Source organism: Echinops telfairi, unplaced genomic scaffold (genome assembly GCF_000313985.2).
Source record: "Echinops telfairi isolate 266 unplaced genomic scaffold, ASM31398v2 ScPeMD7_7420;HRSCAF=8458, whole genome shotgun sequence".
Lineage (NCBI taxonomy): Eukaryota > Metazoa > Chordata > Mammalia > Afrosoricida > Tenrecidae > Echinops > Echinops telfairi.
In genome coordinates this window covers 44138345-44149902 of record NW_022111320.1, presented here as the reverse complement: position 1 = coordinate 44149902, position 11558 = coordinate 44138345, and the positions used below count along the sequence as shown (strand labels likewise).

At 37.0% G+C, this 11558-nt stretch overlaps 2 protein-coding genes across 2 annotated transcripts in view; one reads left to right on the top strand and one right to left on the bottom strand.

Moving 5' to 3' along the window:
* Positions 1-11558, bottom strand: part of ANKRD28 (ankyrin repeat domain 28) — a 121081-nt gene that overhangs the window by 10601 nt on the left and 98922 nt on the right. The window contains exons 17-20 of the mRNA XM_004704188.2: positions 8185-8386; positions 5329-5416; positions 4852-4969; positions 4281-4500 (exon numbers count right to left, since the gene is read on the bottom strand). Coding sequence (XP_004704245.1) covers positions 4281-4500; positions 4852-4969; positions 5329-5416; positions 8185-8386 — 628 coding nt within the window. The remainder of the gene's footprint in view (positions 1-4280; positions 4501-4851; positions 4970-5328; positions 5417-8184; positions 8387-11558) is intronic.
* Positions 1176-1520, top strand: LOC115872079 (60S ribosomal protein L37a-like). The gene has a single exon (XM_030887645.2). The coding sequence runs from the start codon at positions 1176-1178 to the stop codon at positions 1518-1520; it is 345 nt and encodes a 114-aa protein (XP_030743505.2).

Here is an 11558-nt window from a genome sequence, read left to right as displayed (position 1 = left end):
TGGGATGTTTTCGTGATGCACATTTTCTTTGTATAAAACTCTCTCTTATACATGAGTTGCTGTGGATTTGTTTCTCCAAAGTACCTAGACTAATACAACTGGATACAAAGAAATATGTGGCCCACTCATATCAATAGTGCTAAGGTCAAAAATCTTTGCTTTAAATACCATTTCTCTGAAGGCTAAAAACTTGTGGCAAAAATGTCCATATTTATTAAGGGCCTTCCATTTTCCTGGTTCTCAAGAGCACTGAATATTGGGGTGATGTCACAAAAGGCTGAAAACTCAAGATTTGCTGCCCTTCTCAAAAAAAAAAAAAAAAAGGGTGGGGGCGCGAATATTATTCTTAATAAAAATGTTAATTATAATAACATGTACTAGCTTGAGAGTTGAGATTTTCTTTTCTTTTTTTAGTCATTTTATTAGGGGCTCATACAACTCTTATCACAATCCATACACACATCAATTGTGTAAAGCGCATTTGTACATTCATCGCCCTCATCATTCTCAAAATATTTCCTCTCCACTTAAACCCCCGGCATTAGGTCCTCATTTTTCCCCTCCCTCCCCGCTCCCGCCTCCCTCATGAGAACCTTGATAGTTTATAAATTGTTATTTTGTCATATCTTTCCCTGTCCGACGGAGTGTTGAGATTTTCATATAAACAAATCTGCTTTAAAACTCCTCGTCCTAATTTCTAATACGGCGAGTAACAATATCACTGTTAGGTGTCATCAAATTGGTTGACTCATGGCGACCCCACAAGCAATAGAACACAACACTGCCTGGTCCTGCTTGACCCTCACAATCATTTTATGTTTAAGCCCACTATTGTGCCCACACTGTCAATCTATCTTGTTGAAGGTTTCCCTCTAGCTAAAATGATACTGAAAAGCTCTGTGAGGTTACCATGAAGTGTGGACAAATCCTGCGACCTTAAGACTCGAGAACCAGTATCTTACAAATGGTAACAAATGTGCATATATGCTTGACACAATGGATGTATATATGGATTGTGATGGGAATTGTACGAGCCCCCAATAAAATAATTAAAAAAAAAAAGAGTACAGACGGAGCAGAGGGATTCGTTGCACTCTTGGTCACCTCCAGCAATCATTACTGAGTGACATAAAATGACAATCTCGTTCTCTGGCCTGGGACTAGTTTGCGGCAAGATGGCCAAACGCACCAAGGTCGGGATCGTGGGCAAATACGGGACTCGTTACGGTGCCTCCCTCAGGAAAATGGTGAAGAAAATTGAAATCAGCCAACATGCCAAGTACACTTGCTCCTTCTGCGGCAAAACCAAGACGAAGAGGCACGTTGTGGGCATCTGGCACTGCGGTTCCTGCATGAAGACAGGAGCTGGTGGAGCCTGGACCTACAATACCACCTCTGCTGTCACAGTCAAGTCCGCCATCAGAAGACTGAAGGGATTGAAAGACCAGGAGAAGCTCCACTATCTGAAACCTCTCTGGCCTGTAATAAATGGGTTAATTTATGTTAAAAAAAAAAATTGACAATGTCCCCATTTTGTCTCCTAGATTATGACAGACAAAATGATAAACCTGGTTTCCTTGTTCCAGAAGAATATTATCAATGTGTAAAGCTTAAAAAAATTAACAAATTTAAAAGAGGAACAAAGTAAGGATCCTAAAGGTCTATGACTTAATGGTGACATAAACTGTAAGTTTAAGTTTAGTTATGTGTTGCCAATTCTTTTCTAAAACCTGGCCATAATTCAATTTTAAGAGAAACGTTGTTTTCTGTTCTGTTGGAGTGAGTTTTTCCAGCCATAAAATAATTACTGTTCAAAGTAAAACCATTGTACATATTCTACTCTCAGAATGCCAAATTATAAAATAGGCTTTTAGCTGTAAATACAGTATTACTTTTACACTGCCTCTATAGCCTTTTACTGCACAAAGTCAATGCATGTTTAATTCTTTCCAGTTCAATTCAGAATCACTATAAATTTGTTACAGTCTAGAAATTAGACACATCTGTTGATCTTTAAATGGCAACAGGCAAGCAGTTCATTAAAAATTCTGTCTCGTACAAAATGTGCTTAGAGACTCTACATTCAGCAGTGATAGGTGGGAACTCACTTTGGAGGACAGTTCTTTCCATACAGGCCTGACAAGAAAGGCTGTAATAGAGCAACTCTCCAAAAGACATTACAGCAGGATATTTACAATAAGTCACACTACCTTGTTTGAAGAAAAATACGATTACTATATGCTTTTTAGAGTAGTTAATTTTCAATTATATAGGTATGTATTACAAGTCTTTGCTTCTAAACAGTTTCTATCTCACTACTTCTTTGATAAATAAAATTCCCATCTGTGGATGCTTTCCCACTGTACTAAATGGGTTAGTTAGAATTAACAAGTATCAAATGTTAAGTACTGCATTAAAAAAAATCAAGTTTTAATGCCAAAGTACAGTATTTTCTCTGCCTAAGGACGATTATACAGTATCTTCTCTGACTTAGGACCACTATATTAAATAGTATTAACTTTAATTAACTGAAAAAATAAAGAGAATTTAAAACTGTTCTTGTACACGAGATAGTAAAAAAAGAAGTTATTACTGAACTAAGCTTTAAATCAACAATACATTTAACTATCATCCAAGATTTTTATGGCACCAAGAGCATGTTCTGAATGGATAACTAACAGTAATCACAGAAATTCCTGAAGAGGAGCAACTTTTTTCATAGCAAAAGAATGAACTTTCAACTTTGGTTCAAGGATTACTAAGAAATGGAAAACACTGTACCTAGAAAATACATATAGAAATACTTACTTAATTTAACTATACAAGAATCAGATTTCTCGTCCACCTAAAACCCAACATTATCTGCCAGAATGGCTCTCAGTGAAAGAATCAATAAAAAGCATATTATAGAAAGACAGTTAACCTCAACCTGGAGATAAGTCATTCAGCTGAATTTTAGAACAGATACTATTTTATCAAAAGGGTATTTATATGAAGGGACAATTTAGATTTTCTATATACTTTGAAGGAACACTGTCAGAAATGTAAACTACAGACTAATATGTCAATAATCTCAAAGCACCATTAAAATTCAGAACAAATTCAGAAGCTCCACAACCTCTCTGCTTAAGTCCTAGGTCTTAGCTTTGATAGGATTATTGCTACCAGTGTTTTCTAAGATGGTGAAATCTCAGGCTCTACACAGGGAAAGCGGAACACACCTTAACACCTTATTTTAGTTAGTGGGCATTTCATAAGCCTGACTCCATTTTTAATACCTTAAAAATAGTTTTATGTGTTCCTGAAGGATCTTTTTTGAATTTAGCTATTAAAAGAATAAATGTGGCTGTGCTCCTCTAAAGTGAGTCTGTTCTAATCATATGGTAAAAGGAGTCCTAGTGGTGTAGCGGTTAGGTTTTAGGCTGCAATCCGACTGGTCAGCAGTTTGAAACCACCAGTAGCTCCACGGGAGAAAGATGAAGCTTTTTACTCCTATAAATAAATAGTTATAGTCCTGGAAACCCATAGAGGGTTGCAATGAGTTTGGTTTTACATTTTTAAATCACGTAAGCCATGAGCGCCTCTAGTTCTATGATCTGCTAAGATTTAGTTATTATTGTGCATGAATGTCAATGTTGATGTAAGGACCTTATCTTCTGATGTGCCTAGAAACATACACAAATTTTAGGCTGTGCTACATCTTATCATTTCTCCTTTGTCTTTTTATCCTACTCCAACTGTAATCAGAAAGTAAAGATAATCACAACACAAACATACTATATAGGAAAGGCACAGGAAATATAATGAAGTAAATACTTGAAGCAAATGTGTAAGAAAAATGTCACCTAGTCTTGGCCTTAAATGCCTTGGAGAGCATTGCCTTAGCTTTAGCACGACAAGGGACAGGAGTGAGACACAGTAGCAGCAGATTATTCTAGGCTTCCTCCTCATCCTTACACTTTAACTCTGCCTTAGAAACAGGTTATTCCGATTACAATCTCAATTACTATGTATTGGAGTTATTATCCCTGGCAAATATACAAAGAACAAAAAACTTCACTGCCATCGAGTCGATAGCGACTCACAGCAACCCTACAGAAGAGGGTATAAGTGCCCCTGAGTTTCTGAGACAGAACTCTTTACTGGAGTAGAAAGACTGGCTTTCTCCAAACTGCGGAAGTTTGCAGTTAGCCCTGTTGTCACCAGGGCTTCTTGCTTGGTGTGTCATAGCATTTAACTCAGAACAAAGATTTAATGCAGGTTTGTGCCTGTTTACTTACCATTGTAGCAAGCCCAGTGAAGCGCTGTATATCCATGATTGTCCATAATGGCTGGATTTGCATCCACAGATGTTGCTGACTGCAAAAGGGCTCCAAGGACACCAATGTGCCCACAGGCGGCTGACAAGTGTACTGGCGTGCGGCCTTTGCTATCCTTAAGCAAGCACTTAGCACCATGTTGAAGTAATGCATCTACGCATTCTTCATGGCCTGTAACTGCCTGGAAGAAAAATAATTTGCACGAAGTCAAATAGATAAGAGGGGGTGCCACAAACTAACAACAGATAATTAAAAAGATATTTATGTCTTTTTTTATGTATTTCCTCAAATTAAGGATATGCCAAACACCTTGCATTTTATCATTTTCATATTTTTTAATAGAAATGGTTTATAAACAGAAAATGAGGCAACACAAAAACTTCACATTGACATTAATGTTTATTGGCATCAATATTTAAGAATTTTGCTCCAAAATCATCGATCCCTGAATTTGTGCTTTGTATTGTTCAACATTAGGGTTTGAATATCAAAATTACTAAAAAGCATACAAAATGGGACTATCTTGGCTTACCCCTCTATGTAACGCTGTCCTTCCCCATTTGTCTTTGGCATCTACATTTGCTCCTTTGTTTAGTAGTGAGTAAACACAGTCTGTGTGCCCATTGAGAACAGACAGCATCAGAGGCGTCCTGGGCAACAAGTATAGATTCAGAATTAAAGATATATTGACTTTACACATATGAGATCAGTCACTGTAAAATCAATACCATATTTACACCTAGCGCTTATGAATCCAAGCTGTAAATAGTAAATAATGCCATAACCTGTTGGATAAAGATGTCATTTTTTGATTTGACTTCAGTACATTAAAAAAAAAAAATATATATATATATACACACACATACACACACACAAATACCTATCTATATACATATGTATAAAAATGTGAGCCTATATTACTTTGGTACACTATGGCAAACTTACTAATACAGAAACAAGAATATAGAGGGAAACATCCAAAAATAAAATTTAAAATCTTGAAACTTACTGCCCATTTCCATCTTGAATATCTACTGCATTCTGTGGTTCTGCATTTCCTATTAATAGCCGCAAGCATTCTGAATGACCATTTGTTGCTGTAAAATGAAATGTAAACTTTTTAGTAATGATAAACTAGAATGTCCATCTTTAAGCACATTTCCTAGGATATGATTTTGGGAAGAATTTCAATGAATTTGGGACACAAGAAAGAAAATGAGTTATAGGTACATCAAAGACAATTTCTACTGCCTTTAAAGACAAAAAGGAATACATAAATTTCTCATGGCAAATCATGGCAGGCACACAGGCGGCTTATTCAGGAGTCACTCTTATCATCTGCCATACTAATAAGATGCTCACTTTATTTAGCTCTCTGGTGGTGACAATGTGGTCTAGAAGTGGCTGGCTCCAGCCTGAAGGAGGAAAGTGATCAGACCAAGACAATCATAGAAACCTCATTCCCTTTGTCAGTGAGTAGTTAGTTACAAGATGACCACAAGGTGAGTTCTGACCACTGAAATATGTCAGGAGGGTGTCTAGGAAACATTTTTATCCCTGATAATGAAAAGTCCTTATATATTTCTACTTCTGTTATGATTGCCATAAAGCAGCAGCAGCCACCATGCAATTTAAGTGCTAAGTGCAAAGACAGGAGAATAACAGCGAATCTGATCCAGATTCTGTTAACTCTAGAACTACATTCATTTCTTTGAGTATAAACTCCTGCCATTTAAGCCCACTTTTAGTTGGGCACTTGGTTACTTGACAGTTGGGAGAGAGGGAGCATGGGGCCCAAATGACATACAGAAAGAAAACGTATCTGAAGTATACAGTTACATACCCAAATGAATGAAGCTGCGGTACAAAGTAAATAAACAGTAATCTTTTAGTGTAAGTTAAATTCTTTGCAAATTTTAGATCCTGCCCACAGTACAGTACTATTTGAAGTTTATAGAAATACATTAAGCCACATAACGATGCAAAAATAAATGTCTATCACTCTTCTTCCTAAATAAAGTGACAATAAGAGGGGCTTCACTAATTTCATGGAAAATGGAATTAAAAGACAATAACATTGTCCCAAGAATTTTGTAAGGCCCTCTCATACGAGTGAAAGCACACTCACTCTCACTCCCTGCCACCAAGCTGATTCCAATTCCTAGTGACCCTATAGGACAGGGTAGAACTGCCCCTGTGGGTTTCCAAGACTGTAAAGCTTGCCAGGTGCCTAATATTTGACAATACTTTGTAAAGGGTACATCAAAGTCTGATAGTCATTAAAGGCTTTGGGCTCAAATGACTAAGCTCCCCTTCTGTATGTTGTGCTCTGCCAGCAACTCTCAGTAATCGCAACACTGTTACAACAGCACTTGGGGATGGCTCAAGGGGACTGTATTTGACTCATTATTATTATTTTAAAAAATCAATTCGCTTATACTCAGTGCATAGCAGCTACTAATAACTTTAACTGTGCAATATCACTGTGGAGAAAAAAACCCAATTGACCTCCAGAAAGAATCTTAGTGATTTTTTCCCCATGACTTAGGAATAGTAAGATGTAGACGTCCAAATCTGAAATGCATCAAAAGAAGAAAGGCTTGAATTTGTTGAATAAGTAGGTGGTAATAGTGACCTATACTTTTACAGGGAGTAAGGGTTTACATTGGATTGCCCAGCAGTGGTTAATTATTTCAGTATGGGCTAATAATTTCAGAGGGACTACTGGCTAATGTCTTTCTTGGTTCAATATTCATCCGTTAAGAGTGCAAACACTCAAATATCCCCTTAAGTCAATAAAACAACAACCGATTAGCCTAATTTGTAAAGAATGTCTGCCTTGAGCATTGCTCATTTCATTAAGATCTACAAAAAAAAAATCTACCTGAGATCAAATTGACTATAGTAGTTTGAAAGAGTAGTCAGGAAACTTAGAGGCAATAAAATCTGTATCAATAGAGGAGGAACAACATCGAAAAGGAGGATGGGAATGGTGGCACAATTAGAAGAATCAAATCATCCTTTCAACTGCATGGGAAGAAACTTTTGACTACGTTCTGCTGTGTACATTCTCAGCAGCAACACCAATGAGTGTAAACATTCCATGAAAGTCTTAAATTAGCTCTGGCAATGATCTGTAGTTACACATTATTTTCTAGAGCAGACTGACATAATTTCACTTTTTCAGGAAAATAGAAAATAGTTATTTTAAATCTTATTCCTGCCACCATATACCAATTTCTATGTACAAATTTATTGTTATTATTTACAAGCTTCCTCTCTGACCTCATGAGTATCTGATAGTTTCTAAAAAGCTGCTCTGGTGAAGAGTGGGACTAGAAACATATTAAAACATGTTAAGAATCAACCTATAAACACAGACCAAACTAAGTGACCCTAATCATAGTTGTCCTGCATCTCCTAGTGACACACAGCTGATATCGAGTCATTAAAACCAACTGGCTACAAATCTTCAGTTGTACCATCAAAAAGAATAACCTAGTAGGTCCTGAATAATGTTCAGATTCTTTAAATCTTTCCTAAAAAATATCCAGTGCACTGATACAATTAGAACATAACGTACATCAATTGCTAAGTGAAAGCATAAAGTAATCCAAAATAACGTTAATCAGAAAGTAAAAACAAACAGCATTATTTGTTGAGGAACTATTTTAGAAGAGTTAGAAACCCAGTTTCTAAGGCAGATGATTAAAAAAAAAATTAATTTCTGTTGGTTTCTTTGTAAGGAAACAATCATTCTACCATTTCAAGTTACTAAATGTGTAAGCACAATCCAGGAGTAATATATTTTAGAAGTGAAAAAAGATAAGGAAATTAGGTAGATAAATCAAAATACTTGGCATACCTGCAGCATGTATAGGTGTTCTCTTTAAAATATAATCTTTTACTAATATGGAGGCTCCCTGATTAATAAGTACATCCACACATTCAACATGGCCCTTAAATGCTGCAAGATCCAAGGGCGTTCTTCCACTATTATTTCTTACATCAAGATCTAACAAAGACTGTACCAACACTTCCAGTGCTTGATGGTGACCATGATAGGCCTAGAAATAAAATAAAAATGTAAATTAAAAAAAGCATATCTAGAGTAGGTTTCTTGATAATTTACCAACTATAAAGAAACTAAGTAAATTATCTTCACATTATCATTGTGGAGATAATCCAAAACTTGTAGGAATCCAGAAAGTTAACTATAGATTTTTCTAATTGTCAACACAGAAGGTTATAAGGTTATTTTGTAAATAATAATGGTTCAAATGACTGGTGATTTTCCCCACAAATATGCAACTACCTGGTTACTGGTAATATTCAATAGATACATGACATAGAATCAGCTATGCTTTTGATTTTAAGTCCAAAGCCAGCCACAGTGCACTTCAGTCACTTGACTTCTTCCTTTAAAGCAACTATATCATCTCCATAAGATGCTATTATCTGAAAAATAAAACTTTCAGTACAAAAACAAGGGGCTCCAAAAAGTCCACTGAAGAGTGGAATTAAAAGGTTAATGGTATTTCCCCGTGAACTTCTGAAACCTTCTCATATTTGAACCAAGATTTGCTTAAACTACTTGTCATAGGCATATGTACTACCATTATAAGACAACAAAAACCTCTTGAAATTTGTCAGACTTTACCCACTACTTTATAGTCTGATAAGGGGTTTCCAAGGTAATTTGTTTTGATAAGCCAGTATGTCAACTAAGTATCTATATTTACAGGACATAGAACAATCACAAGACACAATCCTAGCATGAACTGGAAAGTCCTATCTAGTTCAGTCATACCACTACTTTGTAGCGAAGGGACTTTTATCAGTCATTTTCTGATTATCATCCTGATTCAGTTTTACCAGCCTGGTAAATTGTTACATGTGAAGTTTCCACTGTAAACTGAAAAACCTATAAAATTCTATTGTACTTGAGTTCTCAACTTGCTAATCTGGGGTGGGTGGGTTGGAGAAGATAATCAGCTAGAATAAGGCTCCATATTCCATTAGCTTCTCCTGACAACATGTCCTAAATATGTGAGACAAGTCCCTCTATCCTTGCCTCTAAAGAGCATTCTGGACCTACTTCTTCAAAGATAGATTTGTTTGCTCTTTAGGCAGTCTGTTGTACTTTCAATATTCTTTGCCAGCACCATAACTCAAATGCACGGAGTCTTCAGGTTTCCTGATTCAACGTCTAACTTTCATATGCCTATGAAGCAACTGAAAATACCATGGCTTGGGTCAGGACACACTTTAGTCCTCAAAGTGACAACCCTGCTTGACAACACTTTGAAAGAGGTTTTGTGCAGTGACTTACCTAAGGCAATGCGTTCTTTGATATCCACTGCTACTTCCATGAGTACTGATTCCACAATTCAAGCAAGACAAAAATAATTTAACATGATGTTCCAGTTGTGAGAATTTTGGTGGTCTTGACATTGAGTTGCAATCCACACTGGAGGCTGCAATCCTTGATCTTCATCAACCAGTGCATCGAGTCATCCTCACTTTCAGCAAGTAAGGTTGTGTCATCTGCATATTGCAGGTTTTTAAGAATCCTTCCTCCAATCCTGATGCCACATTCTTCTTCATATAAATCTGCTTCTCGGATTTTTTTGCTCAGCTCACAGACTGGAATTCCCACAGTCAAATGTGCTATCCCATCAATCCCTGGACCCTTGGTTTTGACTAATGCTTTCAAGTGCATTGCACTTCTTCCTTCAGCACCATTAATTCTTGCTCATATGCTAATGGTAGAATGTCAACAGGTTCTTTTTAGCAGTGAGCCTGTATGCTTTCTATCTTCTTTTGATACTTCCTGCATCATTCACTATTTTGCCCATAAAAATTTTCAAAATTGCAACTCAAGGCTTAAAGTTTTTCGTGAGTTCTTTCAGTTTAAAATATGCTGAGCGTGCTCTTCCTTTTTGGTTTTCTAACTCTAGGTCTCTGAATATTTCATTACATTTTACTTAATTTTTTGTTCAGCTCTTTGACTCATTTCTTCCAATATGCCTTAGTTACTTTGAATAAATACAAGTTTGAGATTCTCTTCTGTCATCCACTTTTATCTTTTCTTTCATTCTTTCTTGTCTTTTAAAAGGCTTTTTCCCTTCATGTATGATGTTCTTGATATCACATCCCACAGCTCTTTCATTAGTGTAAAATGCAACAAATTTGTTCTTGGATATTCTGGAAATTCAGGTAGGCAGATGACACAACCTTGCTTCTTAAAAGTGAGATGAAGTCCTGGCTGATGACGATCAAGGATTGCAGCCTCCAGTGTGAACACCAACTCAGTGTAAAGGCCACCAAAATCCTTAAAACTGGAACATTATGAGTAAATGGAGAAAAGTTTGAAGTTGTCAAGGAATTTTGTCTTATGTGGACTGTGGAATCAGTGCTTATGGAAGCAGCAGTTTATATCAAAGGACACATTGGCTTAGGCAAATCCGCTGCACAAAACACATTGCCTTAGGCAAATCCGCTGCACAAAACCGCTTGCAAAGTGCTGAAAGCAGGGTTGTCTCTTTGAGGACTAAGGTGTGCCCTGACCCAAGCCATGGCATTTTCAGTTGCTTCATAGGCATGTGAATGTGGAAGCCTGAAGAATCCGTGCACTTGAGTTATGATGCTGGCAAAGAATACTGAAAGTACAACAGACCGCCTAAAGGACAAACAAATCTATCTTTGAAGAAGTAGATCCAGAATGCTCCTTACCGGCAAGGAAAGGGAGACTTGTCTCACATATTTTGGATATGTCAAGAGAGGCCAGTCCCTGGAAAAGGACATCAGGTGTGGTTCAGCAGAGAGGCAGAAAAAAAGAGTAAGGCCCTTGGTAATATGGATTGACATAGTGGCTGCAACAAGCACAGGAACAATTGTTAGGAGGGCGCAGGTCCGGGCAGTGTCTTGTTCTGTTGTACACAGAGTGCCATGAGTTGTAAATGATTTGATGGTACCTATTGACAATGATTAGGGAGCAAATACATAGCTCATAAAGCAAGCAAAAAGTTGTAGTGCCATCACAGAAACTGTAATAACATACTACAGGCTTAAAGAAACTTGAAATCAGTCTATGAGAGTAATGCATTATTTCTATGATGCTCACCTTCCTGACACAACCACTGAAGAGAAAGCTGGTGAATAAGCAAATGTGGTGAAGAAAGCTGATAGTGCCAGGCTATCAAAAGCTATAGCGTCTGGGGTCTTAAAGGCTTGAAG

Excerpts from the sequence above, each read along its gene's own strand:
- LOC115872079 (XM_030887645.2), top strand. The coding sequence starts at position 1,176 with ATGGCCAAACGCACCAAGGTCGGGATCGTGGGCAAATACGGGACTCGT.